General features: G+C 37.8%; 2 protein-coding genes across 3 annotated transcripts; both read right to left on the bottom strand.

Moving 5' to 3' along the window:
• Positions 1–203: 203 nt before the first annotated feature.
• LOC111867102 (methyltransferase N6AMT1) lies at positions 204–14602 on the bottom strand. 2 transcript variants are annotated; one of them, XM_023856611.2, is made up of 3 exons: positions 13938–14602; positions 5426–5575; positions 204–3061 (listed from the first exon to the last, which is right to left on the bottom strand). In XM_023856611.2, the coding sequence occupies exons 1-3, from the start codon at positions 14382–14384 to the stop codon at positions 3017–3019; spliced, it is 642 nt and encodes a 213-aa protein (XP_023712379.1). In that variant the 5' UTR covers positions 14385–14602; the 3' UTR covers positions 204–3016. The 2 variants fall into 2 exon arrangements, with proteins under 2 accessions (XP_023712379.1, XP_023712378.1); XM_023856610.2 differs by lacking the exon at positions 204–3061 and having other exon boundaries at positions 5324–5575.
• Positions 14603–14704: 102 nt separating this feature from the next.
• Positions 14705–23752, bottom strand: LOC111867103 (SNAPIN protein homolog). Its single transcript, XM_023856612.2, has 3 exons — positions 23367–23752; positions 18440–18605; positions 14705–15172 (listed from the first exon to the last, which is right to left on the bottom strand). The coding sequence occupies exons 1-3, from the start codon at positions 23516–23518 to the stop codon at positions 15056–15058; spliced, it is 435 nt and encodes a 144-aa protein (XP_023712380.1). The 5' UTR covers positions 23519–23752; the 3' UTR covers positions 14705–15055.
• Positions 23753–23894: the final 142 nt, after the last annotated feature.

A 23894-nucleotide genomic window follows, 5' to 3' on the forward strand; every position in this document is an offset into this window, starting at 1 on the left:
TCTCTTTGGCAGAAATATTGATATTCTCCCTAATAGTATTCACCTCAGTGTCTACTTTTTCAAAAGCTACAAACCTGTTTCAGATTTCAACACGATACAGCTCTTTAACCTCTACCTCATTTAATTTCTTGAGATTAAACGTCACCATATGAACTCTGTGCGTTGTTTGTTTACTCACTGCCAGCCTGTCCCTAACTTTTGCCAACACCAGGTGGTGGTCAGTATCACAATCTGCTGCCCTGAAAGATCAGACATCATGTATACTTGAATGCCATCTCATACCCATTAAAATATTGTCTATTTGAGTGTGCATCTTTCCATCAGGAGATGTCCAAGTACATTCATGAAAGTACAATGTGGGAATATCGTACTTTTGACAATATTTTTTGATGTGGCAAAGTTTACTTCTCTAGCTCCATTATCATTACTAATTTCGTGTAAACTCTCATTCCAAAATGTTTCCTTGAAAATATCTTCTGTACCTATTTTGGCATTGGCATGTAACAAAATTGTCATGTTATTAAGGAAATTCATCAAATACATATTCTAGTTCTTCGTCCTGTCCATCTTCACCCTAATCCAGACTTTAAAAAGTAACAAGCAATTTATCAGCAGAAAATTAAATTATTTTTAAGAGTGACATCATCTTTCTTTTAATATAGAGTGCCACAACCTTAGGGCGATGTGGACAAATATTCTCAAATGGTTTAAATATTAAATTTGTAGGCAAAGTTTGTGGCTCCTCACCTCCACTTAAAACAATTCTAATGAGCTGATGTACATATGATGTGTGAATTTCTTGGCACAGTGACAAATACGAGTGACATTATGGGTTTTAAAAATATTTGCTATGCAAATTAAGTACTCAAGGTGCCATGGCAATACTGGAAATTGGGGACAACAATTACATTAATCAACCCTTTTTTGTCATGTGTTACATCATTCCATTGTTACATTCATTTGGTCCAGTTCTGTGTTTAAACTAACGATTATAGCAGAGTTAAAATGGAGGTGACGATACAACACTTGATTAAAAATCCCTTATTTCTGTATAATGAACTGTTACTTCCACAAATGCAACTGCCAACCCTGCAATACTGAGTGGCTCATTCTAGAAGTACAGATGCCTTTACTAATGGAACTTGCAATTTCTTGTACACCACAGCACAGCAAGGGCACTGCAAGGACCTGGCTAAGGCAGTGTAAGGGCCCAGAAAGCACACAGAAACTGCAGGGCATGGCAAGGGCTAATCAAGGTCACAACAAAGGCAGGTCAGGGCAAGAATAGTGCAAGAGCAAGTCAAGGTTTGGTTGGGTCATTAGGCCATGGACACAGCATGGGAGGGTTGAGGTATTGCTAAGGGCACAGTAAAGTGGGGCATGGCAACGGTAGTTCAAGGGCAAGGGGCAGTGCAAGAGCATGGAATGGCTAGGTGGTCAGGTCAAGAGCACAACTTGGAAAGACTGAAGTTACGTCAATGGCTGGGCATCTAAATAACAACACAAACAATGATGATAACTGGAAAAGTGGGCAGGAGATCCTAAGAATAGAAGAGGGTGTCTCATTCACCCAGAAGCAATTCCAAAGCCAAACAAGAACAAGTGAAGTTTAGGAACCAGGAAAGATGTGTCCAACTGCTAGTAGGATCTGAATCCCTGGACAACAGGCATGTGGGGCAAAGTGAAGGGAGGAGGGCTAAGGGGGAGAAAAGGGGGAAGAAGATAAGATACACAAGGATGGGATGGTACAGGTAGTACATAAAACGTTACACATATTTCCTGATTTGATTATTGGGTTTATTGGCACTTTTTTACCGTTACAATCAATTATTACAGCTCACACTCAGCTTGACTGCTGAGGCCTCTCTTCAGTCTGCTTCTCATTTTATGACTGACTGCATACTCGTATGTCCTTTGTTGTCCTCTGTAAACCTTCAGCATGAACCATGCACAGAAAACACACTGAGAACATCATCTCCTAGCAATTCCTCTATTGTTTTATTGTCACAGGAATACCTTTCTTAACATTTGCTGCTGTGAGAACATATTTACCTAGCTGTTACATAGCAATGGGTATTCACATTACAATATCAAATGTAAATTCCAAAAATTAAGTTATTTTTACATGTGGTACCATCTTTGTTTCAATATAGAGCCCCATAGCTCTGGAGCAGTCTAAAAATAATAATGAATGACAACTGCAAGTTCGTAAGCAAGCTTTCTGGCTGTCCCTCCTTGGGAAAGATGCTGGTGGCATTCATGATCTGGATACCCAGATACTTAAAGGTACTGTAACATACATCAGTTTCATCAAGGTGCTCTGAGTTCAAATGTGAAATTCTAAGTTTAATGTTTGTTATGAAAACTTGTACTTTTATTCACAGTTTTGACTAACATTACATATATTGCTGTGTACATACACCACTTCCATGAATTCAAATGTGCGTTGCATTTTCCAAAGCACACGAATGCTTCTGTCACTTCCTGCCTAGTGGCCAAGGACATCCTGCTGTTGGCTGAGTAGTACCAGCCTTGATATGAGCTTAGAATGACTTGAGCTGAAGGCGGTCAGTAAATGCTGCTGAAATGATTCATGCTTCATGAGCATGTGTTTAGTTTGTTTAATTCCTCACCAAATAGTGCCATACAGGACATTAAGTAGTGGTTATCACATGGATATGGTTTTGTATCCACTCTGCAATGAAGATCCAGTGTGTACCATTCACACAATTACAGGTTCTGCACTCAACAGAGCCCTGCCATTTGCCCCATCAAGTTTCTAGGCCTTCTCCTTCACAGCAGACTTTCATGGAAATTGTGATGCCTCCATGTTAAATGTGAAAGGTCATTTATTATCCTAAAAATCCTAAGCAGTTGGTCTTGGGTGGAGACTGCGCAGTGATGCTCTGACTTTACCATGCTTTGATCTGCTAGGTGATCACTGTACACTGTCACTGCAGCCCTATTTTCTTCACTCGTAACTCTCTGTTATTAATGTCCAAGATATCCCAGCAGTTCAGAAATGCTTCATCTTCTTCAATAGATGACGTTCATAAAGAACCTGTGGACGAAGTAAAGTTACTGTGATCCAAAACCACCACAGCACCCTTGCACATTAATTTTAAAAATCAATCCCACCCCCTTTCTGACTAGGAATGGTTGCTACAGTCAACATGCTTTTGATTTTCATCATTTTGCATCTCCTTGAGACAGACCGATTCTTGCTCAATAAATACTGGCTTCACTTCTAGTGGATGGAAGGCAGTGGAGGAGGGTATGCAGGAATACAAATATTGTTACTGTGATTTGGATTGCTCCCCATATGAATATTTGATAATCCATGTGAATAAAATGGTGGCTATATGCCTGTGTTATTAGATACAGACTTTTGTAACTCCTACGCTTAAAAATAATATATCTGTATCTCTTAACATTGCTAACTAAAAATAGTGTCATGTAGTTTATGGTTGTAATGGCTGATGAATCCAATATGATCTGAACATCCCACTTCTGACACCAAAATGTCACATGTATCAGTGACTAAAGAGGGGCTTTGGATTGGTTAATTGGATTTATTGACCACTTACAGTTCATAACTACAATTAATTGTAACACTTCCAAGATTACTGTAATTATAACACATAAATGATGTCTTCTATATCTGCTTACACTAGTCATTGCTAGGTAACATATCTAAACAATGGCAAATGTTTCCTGGCAACAGATTTTAACACAGCAACTATAACTGTCACACTCCAGATATCACTGCACTATAGCACACATAAAGTCTTCAAATCACATGTTAAGTCTTCACAGGCTGACTTCTAACTCTTCTTCTACTACGAACTTCCCATTTCCTACCGAGAACTGACTTGTAGTGCTGAGTGTCTTCAAAATAACTCTGCTGCACGGACCCCACGGAAAATACCATCTTATTTTGTTAAGGATATGTGTTTACAGCTTCGTTGCCTAGCAACAGATGTGCTCTTGTTCCATACGTTTCCTTGGCACAGGCCGCATAGGAAAGTTTCCCTTATATCAGGGTTTCTCAACTGCCGGGCTGCGGCCCAGTACCGGGCCCTTGTCTTATTGTGAACTGCTACCCTATATTGTTGTCATGTTCCTAAGGTGGGGGGTGTTTGCTGGCCATCGCATAGAAACAGCAGTTATTCTATTGTTGCCTGTACTGTTGCCATGAGAATGTTTATGGATGTGCCTCTATTGTTATAGGAAGGGCCCATATGTCACAGTATAAATAATGCATTTAGTCTTAATGATAAACCAAAAATTAGGGTGCTGAGGAATGCTGATTGAGTTTTCCATCTCTAATAAGTTTTTAGACAAAAGTTCTCTGAAAAACTGTTTTATTATGTGGATGAGAGTCTCATGGCAGTATGAGTGTGGTCTTCTGTGTTATAGTGTCATGTAATTCTGGAGGGACATATTGCCTGCATCTTTAGGGCTGAAGAGGACAGCGATGTTCCTCTGAAACATGACGTTACAACCTAGAAGCTGTACTCTTCAGTTCACCTCCAACTATTGCCAAGGCCAAGAATACATGAATCTATACATCCACTCCGCAGTATGTCTTCGTGGCAACGTTCTCAACTAGTTAAGCATGGGGACAACTTTACTTTTCACACTCTGGCCTTCCTCTTCACCACTAGTTTCCAGTGAATTTACTGACATTTAACCTCTTGGGATTAATGAATTATTTTGACTTCATCCACCATCCAGTATTCTAAAGACCACAATTTCAAAACTGGGTGTGTTTCCATCCTCAGGCGAGGGCACAGGAAACACCTACTCTATTTGGTCTGCCAATCCCAATGAGACAGAACTTTTCACTAACAGAAAGAAAATAGAAGGGTTCATGGCATCCACTCCACTAAACAATGCTGCACATTGGTGGGCTGGTGAAATGTTTGCAGTTATCCTGTATATTAAACTGACTAAAATGATTTGGTGGATGTGAAGCAAAGTATCAGTGAAGCCTACTCTTTGTTTTGGCTATGTCATAGAATTCTTGGTAAGACCTGGCATCTTAAACCAAGAATTGTGCAGTGGCTTTACGTAGGGAAAGTAAGGCCCATGATTATGTATGTGGCAGTTGTGCTGTGGTCTAGAATTGGCCTAGCCATAGTAAGGGTTAATCCTGGTCACCTGCAGAGGCTAGTATGCATATCACTGAATTTATTTATAGCTATTGATATCTTGAGGCCACCTCTTCCATCAGCCATGCCATAATGTCAAAGGATTTACCATACCACTTGACCCTATTCAAGGTCTGTCTTCATGTAGGTAAAGATTAAAAGACAAACAATGTAATCAATTATACTTTAATAAAAAATACAGTAATGCATAAACCACTGTTCTACAATTATTTTCTAACAAATTTTAAAACCAGTAAATGTTCACCTCTGACCTTACGCTCCTTAACAATGTTCATATCAAAACCCAGTTCATCCATAACACGTTTTATATCATCAGGGCAATTTTCTGAAATTACAACCAGATAGAAGGCACCATAGAGACTCAGAAGATTTGGAACCATCGGAAATAGTCGATCCATAACCTGTTGGAGAAATGTAAAACAATCCAACTCTAGAAAATGTTCCACAATAGTGACAACAGAAAAGCCAGAAAACAGAAAACGAATATTTAATTATATAGTCTCTCCATAAAAGTGTATGCTTAATTCTTTATGACTGCAATACAGAGCCATTAAAAGACTGTTGTGATATATACCAACAGATCCTTCTGAAACTTCTCTACCAAACTACATAGTGCCACATCTCAGAAGAAAGGAATCTTGATATTCACAACGGTTACCTCAAATCTCGTATTTCATCAATACCCATTCATGAAGTTAGGCCACTGGAATCAAGAAAAATTACAGCCTTCTGAGAATTCTGAAGTGAATAGTAGATGGGCATCATGTTTTGGAGGAATCTGCTGCCACTTACACTCATGTTCTGAAGATGGAGGCAGCAGGTTCCTCCAATCTCTTGGTACTTATCTACCAAACTGCATGGAGTCACACCCCAGAAGGCTGCAATCTTGATACCACAAGATCAAATCTCACTTTAAGCTGTGGGAACATCCCACATTATCACGCATTTCTGCAATGCTCGCTCTTCACATCACTTTTCGCCATCACGCGCGCTAACCAATCAGATTGCTTCAAACGATCGCATTTATACTACGCTCGGCGCTAGCCCGCGTCTACACCATTACGCGCGCTAGCCAATCAATTCTTCCTCCTCACTTTCGAGTTTGGCTCCGCCCCACCGGCCAGTGTATAAAAGAGCAGAGTTATGCAGTTTAATTCAGTACATCACCAGTCTACAAGCTAGCCACATCAAGCAACTTCAGCCAGCAGGCTTCGTCGCCAGCGCTCGGTCTTCGGAGACATCGGCAGGCTGCGCCAGGCACGACTGCCTCGGCCCTCCAGCGCTCTCACACCCGACTCACTGGGGCACAGCGCCTGGACTCGCCGGTGGTCGTGTTACGGTTCGACTCACTGGCCATCTGGCGTAGCCACTGCCTCACGGCTCCTACGACCGCGCTCGACTAGCCTTTCACCACCAGCAGCAACCTCCGCCATTTGCCGCACTGCGATCAAGCAACCTCCAACTCACGCTGCCGCACGGCAACCAAGCAACCTCCAGCCACGGCCGCACTGCGGCCAGGCCACTCGCCTTTCACTAGCCTTTCTCCTCACCGGCGCGCGCCGCGCTACCTCACCGGTCAATCATCTCAGCAGCCACGGTCCTTTTCAGGGCCAACAAACTGTTCCGAAGAAGTGGGTTGTCATAGGAGTAGCGACAAGACTACACACACACGTTGACAAGAGAGCCCCACAAAGCCATTAAATTGGCTATTTTCCTTATCTTAAAGTTGCAAAAAGTTCAAAATGCACTCATAAATAGCAAATGCATTGTTGTTGGCACACTTGAAGACATATGCAGGTAAAATAGCCACATAACTGAATTCAATCTCATGTATTTCTCAGCTTATTTAGCAATGGTCCATTCTTGCATGTACAGTGGTAGTATCACATGCGTAAGAGCCTAGTGAATTTAGGTCATGGGATTCAGGTCGATTTTCCTCATTTCCTCAATGTCAGGCCATATTTGAGGTAAATGAGCACTGAGAAAACTCTCGCATTGTTGTGGTGCTCCATGTTGCTGCATGTAACAGTCTTTATTGGTGTCCATTTTATAAACATTGGCTTTTTTTTCTCGATCTGTAAGTAGCATGTGTCATTAAGTAAAAATCTAATAACATCTCTGGAAGACAGACCACCATTGTTATCCCTCATCTGTTAACAGAATTTATATTGCCACATGCAAATTTTCTTTGGTTGTGACACACAACTGTGCCAAAAGTAGCCTCATCAGAAAAGAACAATTAAAACTTAAATCACTTCATTTTCATTTTACACGGATACCGTGAATAAATGACACATGATTCTGGCCATTTCCATTCATGATATGCAGCACTCTCAGTCCTGTCTCTACCTCACATTGCAGAGGAAACTGTTGCATCCACTGTTCTACACTGAACATGGAAGCAGCAAGTTCCTCTGAAACACTGATTCACATGACACAAGCTGTTTTAACTGCTGAAACATGTTACTTATATATGTATTAAACATATTAATCTATACAGTTTACTGACAGGACAAGGTTAATTTGCACTGTAAAGCAGAGCTAACTATGTTGGTAGTTCAGTCTCTAATTTCTCCAATGTCTTTGTACTGAGGCCCTTGTAACATTCTGTAAGAAGCTGCATTTTTACAGTCATGAGTTTTAAATTCAATGCCCAGTCCTCAACTCAGAGGACTACCCCTTGCTGGCTGTCTGCAACTGCTTATTCAATTCATTCCAACTGTGGCATACTTAAACTACAGTACACTTACACAGCAGTAACAAATTAACTCTTTGACTGGTGCGGGCGTGTTTTAACACCCGGACTATGCCAGCCGTTCCCTGGCGTTGGCGTGTTTTAACGCTTTGACAATCTCTTCCCTTCTTTGCTCTCCTGGCACTCATCAACCAAAGACATATATATGATAGTTTTTGTGCATGTTTGTAAAGAACCCTTGTAAACTTTGTGGGGGTCTATATTACTGTCAAAACCCTCTTAAAAGGAAAAGGTCAGAAAATATTTCACATTCATTCAGTTTCATCATGGCTTCTTGCAGCAAGTGTCTTCGTGTTCCTACAGACCAGCTGGAAAATGTTGTGAACGAGATTTGTTCTGATGATGATAGTGGCGATGAAATAATGATTCCTGAATTAGATGAAGTTGATAGTGACAATAATACAGTGATAGACAATGATCCACAAGACAGTAATCATGAACATTTACCTACCACGAGTGCGGTGCCTGACACGCCCATGTCATGAACATACAGAGACATTGTACCCCCAATATTTCCATTTGCTAGTAGTTTCGGGATCAAAATTGATAAAACACATAAAATGCATCCCTTTTCATGGATTAAAATTTTTTCTGGATGACGACTTGGTAAATCACATCACAACTGAAACCAATCGCTATGCTCACCAGCACTTCAACACACATGAGTTAGCTCCTCACTCTCGAAAACACAATTACAATTATGTCACATCAGATGAAATCTGGACATACTTAGGAATTGTGTTCATGACAGGAATCGACAAACGCCCTGAAATTGAAGAATATTTGTCCACTAGGCCCCTATTTCACACCCATGGTTTGGACAAAACATATCTTTGCGGTTGAACAGTTTCATTCTATTCAAAAAGAACACAACAAACGAAAAATACAAGAAGAGAAATTACAGATTCAAAGATTTTATATTGGACTGTGTAGAAAAATGACTGAACCAAACAAACAGTGTGGAGAGGGAGAAAAGTCAAGGAATGAAGTGGATGACGAATTTATTGCGTCAGACTAGAGTGCAGTCACGCCTCCGCCCTCGACCTTGAAAAGACCACCAGTGAAAGAGCCAGTAAATCGTCTAGAGGGTGGCCTGAAAATTCACAAAATGGTCCATGTTCCTCCCAGTAACAAGAAGAATGGTGCCCTGAGAAAGTGTCGCGTGAGTGCTAAGCACAAGATTAGAAAAGAAACAAGTATCATGTGTGCAGGCTGTGGTGTGGCTCTCTGCAAACTTTCATGTTTCAATGTTTATCACACGAAGAAAAATTAATAAAGAGGTATGGAAGGGCATTTATTGCATAAAATATTGTCTTTTAATTAGTTCCTGAAAATTTCGTTTTTAAAAACCAATTTTTGTTGAAGTTGTTTAGGAAAAAGTAACTACATGCATTTTAGCGACATAAGGTTTAAATGGCCTGCCAGGACAGGGGTGGGATTTAAATACCCTTCGCGCCAGTCAAAGAGTTAAGAGCTGATAAATAAATAAATAAATTTTGAAAAAACATTTGCTATGTCATTTCATCCAAAACAAATGAGAGTTCCATTAAGACCACAAATAGATTTTAAAACTTTAGAAATTATCTATAAATCAGAACCAAGATTTTTAGGTATTTACATCACAGAAAACCTAAAATGGGGCACCCATGCTCGATTTTTAAGAGCTAAGCTATGCAAAGTAGTTTATATGATAAAAACATTAAAAGAAACGTTGAGCCCATATATGATAAGAAATATCTACTTTTAAAATTCTGAGTCCTGTCTGCAGTACGGTATTATATTATGGGGAGGCGATAACGAATGTGACAAACTCTTTAAACCGCAAAAAAAGGTCTTTGAATTATCAGTGGGGTATTTTTAAAGATTATAATATTTTAACTGACAGCACTATACATTTTTGAAGTGATATGTTTTATTAAAAAATATAGACTTTATTGCCCAAAAAATGTGGACATCCATAATTACAACACACGAAGAAAACTAAATTTACATGTAAATCATTGCAAAACAGTTCTTTTTAAGAAAAGCGTTATAAATATGAATAATGCCTTGTATAATAAAGTCCCTGAGCAGATAAAATTTAAAAAAAAAGTTAACTCTTTTTAAAAGGGACTTAAAATCCTTGCTGTTGAAACATGTCCCTAAAATTCTGAAGTGAGTGTGTTATGATTTTATGTTATGACAAATATCTTGTCCTCACTAAATCAATAAAAGAAAATGTAAGATTTGAGGCTTTCACAGCGGTGACTATGAAGAAAGCAGTCTTCTGGGATTTGGCACCGTGTATATGTGCTGTATCTCCAAGTATGGATGCTCAGAACAAATAAACTGATTGATTGATTAATGCTTACTACCCTTCAGTCCACAATCTTTTGTTTTCTTCTGTCTAAAACGTAAAACTGAAAACATACAAAAGTATAATTTGCTGTGGTTCTGTATGGGTGTGAAATTTGGTCTCTGGCATTAAGGGAGGAACATAGACTGAAGATGTTTGAGAACAGGTTGCTGAGGATATTTGGACACAAAAGGGATGAAATAATAGTAGGCGTGAAGGAACCAGAAGGAAAGAGACCACTCAGAAGGCCTAGATGTAGATGGGAGGATAATATTAAAATGGATCTTAAAGAAATATGATAAGGGCATGAACTGGATTAATCTGACTCAGTATAGAGATTGGTGGTCAACACAGTAATGAACCTTTTGGTTCCATAGAACATTAGAAATACCCCATTTTCACCCAAAACAAGACACATGCAGCCAGTAGCACCAACAGTGCACACTCACATAGTACCCACGTCCTCATAAAGGGCAAAGTTTTGTAAACACACTATTTGCAGAATATATGCACCATTTTCCTTACTCCATCCCACCCATAAAAAACTCTATACAGAACAGGTTAACATTTAGGGAATAACAATAAATTTAAATAAATATTTCAATATATTTATATACTGTAATTCTAGATAAAAGCTTGTGCATGGCAAAACTAACAGCAATGGATCCATTGTGACATGTCCATTAATGAATGGTAAATGCATTTTACTCTTTATAAATGCCTAATAATGTTCTTTAATGACCGAAACATTCAGCACATATGAAACATCTTAAGAAAGTAACTGATTTTATCAGTATTTGAGCCTGTCAATTATTCACTGAAATGTAGAACTGTTGTGATCAACAGACAAATTTACACAGTAAAGACATAATCATACACAACAGGGTGCAAAATATGTAAATGAAGTTAAATTTCACTGTTACAATATCATGTCACATTTGATTTGTTTCATTCTGGTCCGTCACAAAGTTTTTAAACCTTTAATACCAGGAAAGCTGCTGTGATTATGAAAAAAATTGATTTTGTGTATGCTGTGTATTCCAGGCAGTGTGCGTGCGTGTGCGCGCGTGTTTGTGTGTTGTGTGTGCGTGCGTGTGTGTGTGCATGCGTGTGCGTGTGCGTGTGTGTGTGTAATTTAGCACTCAGAACACCTACTGTGATAGTAGTTTCCAAATAAGTATCAGTATTCCCTCTGAAGATCTGTAAGGATTGAAACATGTAAGGGTGCTAAGTTTCCAAGTGGTAAAACTTAAATAGTCACACTGGACGGAGTTGTTTTGTCTTTGTCATGTCACATGAATGTCCAGAATCTGTAATAACTGTTTACTCTGCTATACATAAAATGCACTAACAAAAACAATTCTCCACATAGTTCCTCAGTCTTTCACAATTTTGACAAATTATGAACTACTGAAAAATATATACTTCTGTTGAAGGAAATTCCACAGGAACAATAAAAGTAACAAAATAATGGCTTTCCCATATTTGAAGGTTCAAACAGTAGTTACTATACATATCCATGATTTATTTCAACCGTCTTCCAGTGCATACACTCATCTATCTCCTCCTCTCACTCGCACTACATGTTTCGGCACAAAAGTGCCATCTTCAGGTGCTTATTCGATTTACGCTAAACTAGTTCATTGCATGCCTTGTCGTCTTCATATTAAAATAACTAAAATATATATTTATCATATATATTGATNTGTGACTTGCGTAGTGAGATACGACGTAGGGATGAAAAATCCTGAACAAGTTTAATATTTTTAACATTTAACATTTATCAATATATATGATAAATATATATTTTAGTTATTTTAATATGAAGACGACAAGGCATGCAATGAACTAGTTTAGCGTAAATCGAATAAGCACCTGAAGATGGCACTTTCGTGCCAAAACATATAGTGCGAGTGAGAGGAGGAGATAGATGAGTGTATGCACTGGAAGACGGTTGAAATAAATCATGGACTTAAATCAGTGCAACAGGACGCTAAAATATAACACTATACATATCATTTGCTCTAACATAAAAAATACTGTCATTTGGCCAGAGAGTGTCTTTACGTTTTTCATATGACTCTTGGAATAACTATAAAGTATTTATTTCCGTAAAGAAGAAGGGGAGGAGGAGGAAGAAGAAAATGCAGGAGAAGTGTAGAAGCAGCAGCATGATTAAAATCACACCAACTGCAGTGCCTACCTGTGCCCATGTAAGTACTGCTTCATGATAATAACCTTTACACGCTGGACTTTTGAAGTGGTGGTAGCCCAAGCATGCATTGTAGTTGAGGATGCTGTATCTAATGTAATTTTTGAGATAAAAGGTAAAGTTGTCCCTGTGCTTAACTAAGTAAGAACTATGCCATGAAGATGTATGGGGAAGTGAATGTAGAGACCCACATTTTCTTGACACTGGCACTACAAGTAGATGGAAGTGAGTAGTTAGCTTCATACCATTGCTGCTTTACCCCCCCATACCCATTGGAGAGGAGGTTGGGTTGGGTGGCCCCCAGAACCAGTCTGGACAACATGGAGAAGAAAAAATTCTTGACCATATCAGAACTGAAACTCTGACTCCTCAGTTGTCCAGCCCGTAGCCAGTCGCTATATGGACTATGCTATCGCAGCTCCCCCCCAAAACTTATAACCACAGTTAAATAAAACTTACATTGATGTGGATAGAAACAAAAATAAAGATTGTTTTAACTGAAATGCAATGATACGAGGTGCAATCGGAAAGTTCCCAGACTAGGTCAAAAAAGAAATGCTGGCTTAACGTACTCAACTGTGGCTGCTATCTCCTTCAAAATAGGCTTTTTGGGAATGTCCATGGTGATCCCGTCGGTTTTCTCCAACTTCAAAAGCACTGTGGAAGTTGATTTCCTTAATGCTGTTGAGTACAGCTTGCAATTCCCTTTGGATGTCAAGACACTGTTTCAAAACGTCCCTTAGGTTCATTTTCAAGTTGGGAAACAGTGAAATCACAGGGGGCAAAGTCTGGCAAGTGGGGAGGATATGGAATGATAACCATGTTGTTGTTGCTGTTGGTCACAAACTCTGTGGTTTTCAGGGATGTATGAGCAGGCATGTCATCATCATGAAGCAATGCAGCATATGCTCAAATTTTCTCCTGGCAAACTACATCATTGATCCCAACGGCATCCATGAGCTCACAGATTGTTCAGCAATGATCTTTGTGGATGAGATCTTGAATTTTATTAATATTTTGTCATTTTTCTGGTGCCTGGTCGCCCTGAACACCCGTCATCTTCAACTGACACTCGACCAGCCATGAAACGTGAACGCTATTCAAAAACTGCTTTCCAGCTAAAGGAATGTTCTCAAATATCCTCAAGAAGCATTTCAAGGGTTTTGGTAGTGGAGTTCCCGAGCTTCACACAGAACGTGATCCAGACACATTACACAATTTTGCCATCCATCGCAGCAAAATGAAACACAAAATGAAAAAAGCACTTGTGTAAAAACAGTGTGTGTTCAGAGTGCAGTGTCACATGGCAGACTGATGCAACAGCCTTGTAGAAGTGTGACCTTGCCTTCACCTCTCATCTTCTTTCATCGAGGCAGTTACAACAATAATAGTCCGGGATCCTTCCAATAGCACCTCATATGCTACAATTAAACTTTACCATTCTTGTTATTCTGTACTTACTTCTCGTCCTCTCTCCCCACCAGCCCAAGCTCTTGTAATGTCTCCATATACTTTGTTCTCCAAAATCTCTTCAGATGGAGTTACTACATAGGGTGGATTAAAGATCAACACATCAATTCTGTTGTCCCAGTGGAATCCTGACATCAAATCCATAGTAACAACTTCCACTTCAGTGTGGTTCAATTGTGCTGTTCTTTGTGTCACCCCGCACGCAACTGGATTAATGTCTATGGCAATACAATGGCTGTTTGTACCCAGAGCCTTAGCTACTGCGGTAATAACAACTCCGGACCCACTCCCTATCTCAACACACACAGACGGCTTCATCTTTTGAAGAAATATCAAGTCTTGCTCCAGTGCATCAATGAGCAGGAAACTGTCTTCTGCTGGTTCATAGATCTGGGCATAATCTTTCACAGACAGATGAGATAACGAGGGAGTATCCATACTGACTATGGCAGTTAAATTTTCTTCAGTAGTGAAATATATGACAGAACTATGCTTACACAAAATAAAAAAGTATAATTTATACAAATACTGCTTAAAATTTGCATTCAATTTTGACAGATATTATGTAAATAATCTATCCTCTCAGTACAATCAAATTTCATTTTCTCCACTGTTTATTATGCTGAAATGTGCTAAATTTAGATGCATTCTGAAAATACATGGGTCCATTTGTATGCTACACGCAACAAGAGGGTCACAACAATAACAAACATAATGAAACAAAAGGAATGTCTCAATTACATCTCTCTTGTGCAAGAAGCATCTGAAGTGAACTCAATTTTGGCTTGTATTGCTCATTGGCCACACCATCACTGTACAATTCATTCCCTTATATTACAGCAAATTCTACACAAAAGGTTCTTGCATGTATCAAGGAATCTCACTGCACATTAGCTCCTCATTAAAAATGTATCAGAAGAAATTAACAAAATAAAATTTCTTTTTGACATACTCATCTGATATATCTCTTAGCACAATCTTTGTACACGTAACCACATCCCAGTCTTATAACTCACTGTAATGAATGAATTACTATGGTGGAAGTTTATAAAACATTTATACATGAAGTTATTCCATAGAATGGTGAAAAATGTTCAGATGCAATGCTTCTATTGAATGGAAGGATTTGTAGTTTCAAGGGGAGTGGCCACAGGAGATGGCTCTAACAGTGCTCTTCGCCTGGACTGTTCCTTTGCAATTTGCTGGTGAACTTTATTCAAGCGATCCTGCAACAGAGTATATAAATTTGTTAACCTGAAGCTTCTGTTAGCACAACAGCAAAAGAAATCAGTATCCATTCCACTGATAAATTGTGCCCTACACCACACAGAAGCATCACAATAGGAGATAAGCCATAGTAATACAAAAAGTTCTGGTAAGAATTAATCATCTACTTTCCTTTGATACAATACAGAATGCAAAGAATACAAAAAATTATGGAAGAGAGAGACAGACACATAGAGAGCAAGGTGATCTCATAAACCGCCTTTTAATTTTTCAAAATAAGGAAAGATGCTAAAAATGGGTACTTGCACATTAACTGGTAACCCAAGTAACTATTAATATTTACAACATTACTACATGTATAACCAACTGCCAACATGCATATTCATCTTCTTCCTGCAAGCCTTTATGATACATTGTCAGCAAAATCAAAAACAAATGTATAGTTTCACTACAATCATTTGCAGAATTCCATGTCTTTTAGAACACTTGGCAAATCTCACAAATTCATAATTTCCAAAGAAATTCACAGTGCAAGATAATTCTTATATCAGACTCAAAGGATACCAAATGGACTGGAGTAATGATAATACTGTGGCGTGTTATATGTCATCCATCACTGAGCAATGAAACAATGGAAATTGTTAAGACCATTGCGTAGGAATATCCATAGCAACGAGTGTTCATTGCATAACAACGCTTGGTAAACACCCCTCCCCGCTAGGTTGTGATGTCACGCAACACTAGGGCATCTATTGCTAGGCAAGGTGTAGGCAGACACACCTGACAACAATACCTGATATATGTTGCTGAGCAGCAATGTGTTCTCTATGTTGCGTGTGCTGAGCCTATATAAGGAGCAGTGAACACTATTCAGGAGGACTGAGTATTCAGTATAAGTTGGAGTCTTAAGAGTCTCACCATCAAATGAAGTTCTTAGTGTAGTGCCAAGAAGAGCCAAAGCCAACTCTCACCAGGGGAAGGGAACAGAACTCTTCACCGAGATTAGTGGTGCAAGAAGCGATTGTAACAGTGAATTAGTGGTTAATAACTGTACTTGTAATTGTGTAAAAGTGTGGGTTCAATAAATAATCGCTGAATCCGAAACCTACGTAAAATTATTTGTTGCATTCCCTGTGAAACAGAATTAGGTTACCAGGTAACACGCAACACTGGTGTCAGAAGTGGGCAACACGTGACAATACTCTATGCTTCTATTCAGGTGGTGTCAGTCTGAATCTTGACTAGGACACCAGCTATACTGATTGTAGATTTTGTGGTTTTCTTCAGACATGCCAGGCAAATGTCAGGAAAGCACCTTGATTAGGCCTCAACCACTTCCATTAAAATCCTTTCTCATTCATCTATCCATTTGATACCACACAGTCTAACTACTGAAAGCACTGTTAAATAACACAAACAAAACATGGTGGGCAACATGGCAGTGAAATTTAAAAGTTTTTTTGTGTCATCCATTCTTAGTAAGTAGACAAAAATAAAGAGAAGAATCAGAATCCAACACAAATATAACTGATGTCAAATAGAATGGAATTTGTGAGTCACTTTTGCAGTAGGTGGTGACACCAGGCAACAATTCCATTGACCTGGTACTGTCATATGATAATGACTGTATAAGAGCTTCAGGTATGAAGTGAATATATTTTGCACCGATTCCCTTTGTTTAAAAGTGATCACGAGTTCCACAGCCTGTCAGATCATTCTTGCTTGGACCCTGAGTTCTCTGTCATCACACCTCATTGCTAGGATGCACACTCAGATGAGAAACCCAACTTCCCTGGCAAGTTTCATTACATCTCAGTTCTGTGGATTGCTGTGGCAATGCTGAGCACACCAGCAGCTTGACTGCAGTGGCTGGTAGGGATCTGCATTTTCATTGCCTAGTAAATGAACATTTTTCCAATAATTCTACGGTCCCCACATTCTAAAGTTCATGAGCTGTGGACTTCAGGTCACACTGCTGTCTTGAAAGACATTAGTCAGCCTAGCTGTAGCACTATCATTTCTGCTGACGGGCCTCTGATTCCACGCTTACAACAGATCATAACAGTTCATAAATATTCGCAGTTTCACTGCCCATTAGATCATTCTTGACTGGGTCTTCAGTACTGTCATCACAGACCGCACTGCTAGGTTGCAGACTCAGAGAAGGAGAACAGTGACTAGCCTGGCAAGCATCTCCTTTATATAGCATTGTTGTAGACCACCGAGACAACACTGAGGTCACCAGCATCTTGACTGTTGGGGCCACTAGGGATTCCTATTTTTGCTACTTAGTTAACAAATGGGTCTGACACATTTATGGTCCCCACATTTTAAAGTTCATGGGTTCTGGATGTCATGTCACAATAATTTCTCAAAAAAAGAACTGAAACACAAAAGAAAAGTAACTTCTGTTTCTGACAGAACACTGCTTCAACTCCCCTCCACCACCATGGTCTCCAGACCTAACACCTGTTGACTTCTACCTATGCGGAACCTTGAAGGATGAAGTTTATCGCCAAAAGCCAGATACACTGAACGCGCTATGAAAAACCATCGAAGTGTCGTGTGCAGCCATCACACCGGATACACTGACAGCCGTAGTTCGCTCAGCAGTTCGGCAGCATCGAAGCTGTTTAGCCGCTGATGGTGGTCACTTTGAACACATACAATGACTCCCCCCCCCCGTGCAAGAGTTGTAACTACATGTCATTTTGTTCCAAAGATATTGACTATCAAAGAGTGAGTACATTTTTCTTGGACCCCTCTGTATTTACTAGCCACATGTGCCATTCTTCTACATGATGTAAGACTCCTGTATGTCAAATACACCTAACAATTAAAGTTATATGCATATTTATTTATATTTTACCTCAAAAATTTCAGTGGGAACAAAAGGCCCCAAAATGTTTCACTATTTTATGATCCCCACAAGAAACTTCTTCAATCATTTAATTCTAAAGTTATTTGTTTTTGCATTAATTAGTTACATTCCTACACTTTCACATGTTTTAAAATAAACTATTTTATACAAGAAACTAAAAAAATATTTCCATATTTATTTAAAATGACAAATTCAGAATTTTTAAAAATACACAATAAAATCCTTGCTATATCTAACAATAAAAAAAATCTAAAAAAAATAATAGAGCCTGTTTGAAAAATTTGGCAATGAACTGAATGTCTTAGGATGGTGAATGAATTTTAGTTTGCTGACTAGTACTTGGCATAATTTTAAAACCCCTGCATCCAGAAGTTGTCAACTTTACCTGTACAGCCTGCAATATATTGCTGACAACAGTTACTTTCAACTTTGCATTTACAAGTTTCCTGACATACACATCAATATCAAAAATACATTCTTGGGATTCTGAAATCTTCTTCAGCTCTTCAGAAAGAACTTCTATTTGTTGCTTCAACTCTACTTGGCTGATTCTGTCAAATAAAGAAAAGAGATTCAATAAGAACTGTGTAATTACAATACAAGGCATTTGCCTGCAGGACATTACATAAAATCACCTAACTCCAGACATCATCTAGAGCCACTAACTTCTGAGGAAATCCCGTTCAGGTCAGACTATAAAGTTAAAAATAATGCTGATCTCTAATAAAACACAATTTAACTTAATATTAAAAGAATGTCTTTTAGGTCATGCCTTTATTCCGTTGATGAATCTGGAAATGTTATACATGTTTGCATTTTACTTATTACTTCTACAATTAAAAAAAAAGTGAATTAAGCACACTAATCACCAATAATATTTAAACTCATGTCCATCAAAACTGGGTTGTGTATGTGTAGGGTGTAACTAATTTAAGTTTGGTTTATAAGTTTACTGAGTCTACTGTATAATTTGTTCATATCTTCCTATGCCTTATGACCAAACATTCTCACATATTTCCTACAACATAAATAAATAAATAAATATCTAAACAGTGCCCTCTTTTGAGTTGTGACTCCATACAGATGGGCAGAAGTTCAATACCTTCCTCCAAAACAGGCATGTCAAACTCAAATTGTACAGAGGGCCACCTCAGCCCTATAAATAACAGTCAAGGGCCGCACTTCAAAATAGAAATATACATTAGATTTTGATACAAGGAAATTTAATTCTATTTATTATTTAGGAATAATTTCAATATAATTACTTAAAGTCACATATCTTACAGTTTTAAAAAGCAAGAGAATGCCATTTTTGACAAGTATCAAAAAGCTTTTCAATATGAAAAAAGAGAGATTACACAAGAAATTATGTTAGAAATAGCAAAACATTGAATTTCCTGCAGCCTGCTAATTTATGTCTGCATGAGACTTCTTGTCTTCTGGTCTGCTGGAAAATTGTCTTCACAAAAAATATTTCTACTAAAATTTTAATATTGATTTTAATATCAGTTAGCTCTAAAAGTTGAGGGGCCGCACTTTGTGGCTATGGGGGCCGCATGTTTGACACGGCTGCTCCAAAACGTCTGTCAACTCCTACTGGAGGATCACTAAGAGAACCTCAAATCCGACAAAAGAAATACTGACATTAAACCACCAAACGTACACTTTATAATTTGAATATTCTTCATACCCACGCATGATGCACAAAAAGACACGGAGTTTTGACCAAGCTTATCTAGAATTACTTCAGTGCAGGTTATGTAACAGATCTGAGCAATAAATATAATTGGAATTATCAGATTACCGGGTGGCTTGTACTCTTTCTTCTAATTGATCTACTGTTGGCTTCAGTAGGCACATCAAACCCTCTGCCATATGTCTCATGTAGGATTTTCACATTTTAAGGTTCATGGGTTCTGGATGTCATGTCACAATAATTTCTTTAAAAAAAAAAATTGAAACACAAAAGAAAAGTAACTTCTGTTTCTGACAGTACACTGCTTCAACTCCCCTAGCCCCACAAAGCATTAACAGCCAAGTGTCAGTGTCAGCTACAAATACCATCATTTCCAACTGTTAGATATAATGCACGCCAACATCAAAAAGAAAAGAACCAAAACTGATACAAGTTCCAAAATTTAAAATATAGTTAAACACAACCATGGAAGTGGTTAATAATGGTTAATAATGATGTGTGTATTATATGGGGAATGACTCAAGATATAGCTAAAAATGAAGGGGAAAATGGCCTGCGGCAATTGAAAGATTTTGTAAGTAGACATAATCACACTAGACTGGTACTAATAAATGTACCTCATAGACATGACCTCCAGGAAACTTCTTGTGTAAACAGTGCAGTAAAAAAGTTTAATAGGAAACTGATGAAATATAAGAAAGCTTTTTCAAATTTACAAGTGCTTGAAGTGGGAAACGGTAGGGAATTGTATACAAAACATGGCTTGCATTTGAATGTAAAAGGTAAAGAGGTCATGGCAGATAAAATGGTGGAAGTGATAAGAGATATCTTAAATGTGATTAAAGTAGTTCCAATTGAGATGAAATAGAAAGAAGAAGAGTGCAGTGGAGCTATTAACTTAGGTAAAATAGCAAAGGTGATGAATGTATTGAATGTGGCAGCCATCAAAAATAATGGGCAAGCAAATAAGGACCAAGGAAGGGTTAATGTGATGGGGGACAAGCAGATAGAGCTTCAGACAAAACGACTCCGCAAAGCACCAATAAAAAGAAGCGCAGATTTTTTATGGACAGAACTAAACAAACCATAACTAACCAAAAAGGTGAAAGTGGAGTTTGGTCGAACCTAAAGGAACAAAGCATTGTAATTTTACATCATAATGTGCAAAGTTTATTAAATAAGCAAATAGAATTATCAGTTCATTTAAGTACTATTTAAACAGGACCAACCAGTGATTGAGGCTAGCTCTTTCTAACAGACCCAACTGAATAGGTGTTTTCCTTCACCTGAGGACGGAAACAGATCCAGTTTCCGAAACGTCGTGTTTTTATTTGTTATCTTAAAAACCAGGATGGATAAAGTCCAAAAACCCAACATATCAGTGTGTTATACACCATCGTCAGAATCCTATAGTAACTACTATTTAAACATAAATTAAAATTATTTTTATTTGATCGTTCTTTCTATACATTGAATGAGTTTCTTCAACAGGGACATGAGGAAGCATAGCAAGGTTTTTTTTTAATTAACAAAAAAAGAGAAGAAAAGGGAATTGTAGTAGTTATTGTTATATTTTCAAAATTTTTAATGATGTTGTAAGGCAAGTACAGTTTTATTTTTAGTCTAATACATTCTAGGATTATAGAGCTTTTAACAATGATGTATTTAGTGAGTTGACTTGTTCAAGTGTTGCAGTTGTAACAGTATGAATGCAAATAAATATGAATATGAATGAATGTCTATGAAGAAGTTGTGCAACTGACATATATACATGCACCATAATGATTTGAGAAATGTAGATGAACACTGTGCACTGAATATCACTCGGTTTTGGGCCCGCTGCTGTTTCTCATTTATATCAACGATCTGCCCAAAATTGTAATTAATAATGCTATAACCATTTTGTTTGCCGACGATACAAGTGTACTAATTAAAGGTTCAAATTCAGAAAATCTCCATATTAATATGATTAATGTTTTTAATCATTTATATAATTGGTTTAGGACAAATTTGCTTTCAATAAATATTAATAAAACTCATAGTATTCAGTTTAAAACCAAAAATAAACTCACAACCGACGTAGATATTGTTTGTAACAATCGTCCAGTAACCACTGTGTCAAATATAAAGTTTCTTGGTATAAACATAATGGATACACTCAACTGGAGTTCACATGTGGAATGTATAATCCCAAAACTTACCTCAGCATGTTATATGATGAGAAGTATTAAACCATACTTGCCTCTAAAAACTTTGAAAACAATTTACTACTCTTATTTTGGCTCTGTTATGAACTATGGTCTTTGCTTTTGGGGAGTCTCGCCTCATAGTATAAAAGTATTTAGAATGCAGAAGAAGATAATTAGAATTATGATCGGCTGTAATAGTAGAGTTTCATGTAGAGATCTCTTTCGGAAATTGGAAATTTTGCCTTTGGCTTCACAGTATATTTTTTCACTCATGCTCTTTGTGGTTAATAATAAAAGTCTCTTTATTCCAAATTCACTAAATCATAATATAAATACAAGACATATTACAAATTTCTATCAACCCATAGCAAATTTTACGGTATATCAAAAGGGAGTGTATTATACGGGCATAAAAATTTATAATAATCTTCCTTCTTATATAAAAGAAGAGTCACTCAACCCTAAGAAGTTCAAAATTTGTTTAAAGCATTTTCTTTATCTTCACCATTTTTATTTTATGGAAGAATATTTCCAATATAAATCATTATAAGTTAATGATTATGCATTCACTAGAATCACCTGTGGATCATCCTGTTTTTTATTAGTATTAGTCTAGTCATTTAAGCAATTTCTGTGATATGTTCAAACTGACATTGTCTAAATTTAAACTGCATCTTTCATCAAAATTAACTTATATGACTGGAATCTATTTGATTCTACATGTTTTGTTTTTGATTTGTTTCTGTTTTTGTATTTGTATTTTATACTTTTTTTTTTATTTATGTGGTTAGTTCTTGCTCTATTAATTTTAAGAATAATCACTGTACGGACATGTCCTATATCTCACTTGTATTGTGGATCCATGGAACGAAAAATATATGAATGAATGAATCAACTGAATATGCAATTCCACTGTAATATTTGTATTCAGTTGCTTGTCATACAAAAGGGTATGGTTAAGAATTGTATCACAATTTAAGATGGTACATCTTACAGAACAACGTTTATGGACTAAGCTTTCCATGAATCTTGGGAAAACAACTCTGGAAACATGAAATATTACAAGCAGCACTTGAGGATGAAGCATGTAGCCATGAAATAATATTTAGATTGTTACATGGCCTAACATAAGTTGAGTATAATGAATGAGGTGGCCATCCATCAACATCTAAGTATGACACTTATTTATGCATGAAATTCAGTTCAGGTTAACCATCACACAAAATTCACGAACTTCGTAATGTCAATCCGACAAAAGAAATACTAACATTAAACCACCAACGTACACTTTATAATTCTGATATTCTTCATACCCACGTATGATGCACAAAATGACACGGTGGATTGACCAAGCTTATCTAGAATTACTTCAGTGCAGGTTATGTAACAAATCTAAGCTATAAATATAACTGAAATTATCAGATTACCGTGTGGCTCGTACTCTTTCATCTAATTGATCTATTGTCGGCTTCAGTAGGCACATCAAACCCTCTGCAAGAATGTCTCGTGTAGGATTTTCACAGAAATCTTCAGTTTTGTCATCAATAGAAGTAGTCGTACTCGCCGTGTCTGCGTCCATGACTTCGCACTTAACTACAATCTGCTACTACAGAACACCTCGGCCGACTTCGTCGTCTTCAGATATCTTCAAAATAATGAATATCATTAAAAAAAAAGTAAAGCTATCCCTGTACCAGGCTGTGAAGGCCCATAGGGTTCTGAGATGTTGACGGTACCACACTATCTAGACGATCTAGAACATCTAGAAATCTAGAAGGTCATGTTCGTCATGGTCATCGTCATCATAGTATGGACAGGTAAGGTCCGTTGGGGTTGGGACCGGGGTGGGGACCACAGCCAGCAGCACGGATTACTAAACACCGAAGTACCCTCACCACGGCACGACTTTTCTGTGCTAATGTGTCAATGGGCGACAGAAATTTCCCTGCATTTGG

This window comes from Cryptotermes secundus, unplaced genomic scaffold (genome assembly GCF_002891405.2).
Source record: "Cryptotermes secundus unplaced genomic scaffold, Csec_1.0 scaffold291, whole genome shotgun sequence".
NCBI lineage: Eukaryota > Metazoa > Arthropoda > Insecta > Blattodea > Kalotermitidae > Cryptotermes > Cryptotermes secundus.

Excerpts from the sequence above, each read along its gene's own strand:
- LOC111867102 (XM_023856611.2), bottom strand. The coding sequence starts at position 14,384 with ATGGATACTCCCTCGTTATCTCATCTGTCTGTGAAAGATTATGCCCAG. Across the intron at positions 5,576-13,937 it reads GTGGGGAGAGAGGACGAGAA|GTTATGGATCGACTATTTCC; the intron begins GTAAGTACAGAA and ends TTTCTCCAACAG. Across the intron at positions 3,062-5,425 it reads ACATTGTTAAGGAGCGTAAG|GTTCTTTATGAACGTCATCT; the intron begins GTCAGAGGTGAA and ends CTTCGTCCACAG.
- LOC111867103 (XM_023856612.2), bottom strand. The coding sequence starts at position 23,518 with ATGGACGCAGACACGGCGAGTACGACTACTTCTATTGATGACAAAACT. Across the intron at positions 18,606-23,366 it reads GAAAGAGTACGAGCCACACG|AATCAGCCAAGTAGAGTTGA; the intron begins GTAATCTGATAA and ends TTTATTTGACAG. Across the intron at positions 15,173-18,439 it reads ATATATTGCAGGCTGTACAG|GATCGCTTGAATAAAGTTCA; the intron begins GTAAAGTTGACA and ends ACTCTGTTGCAG.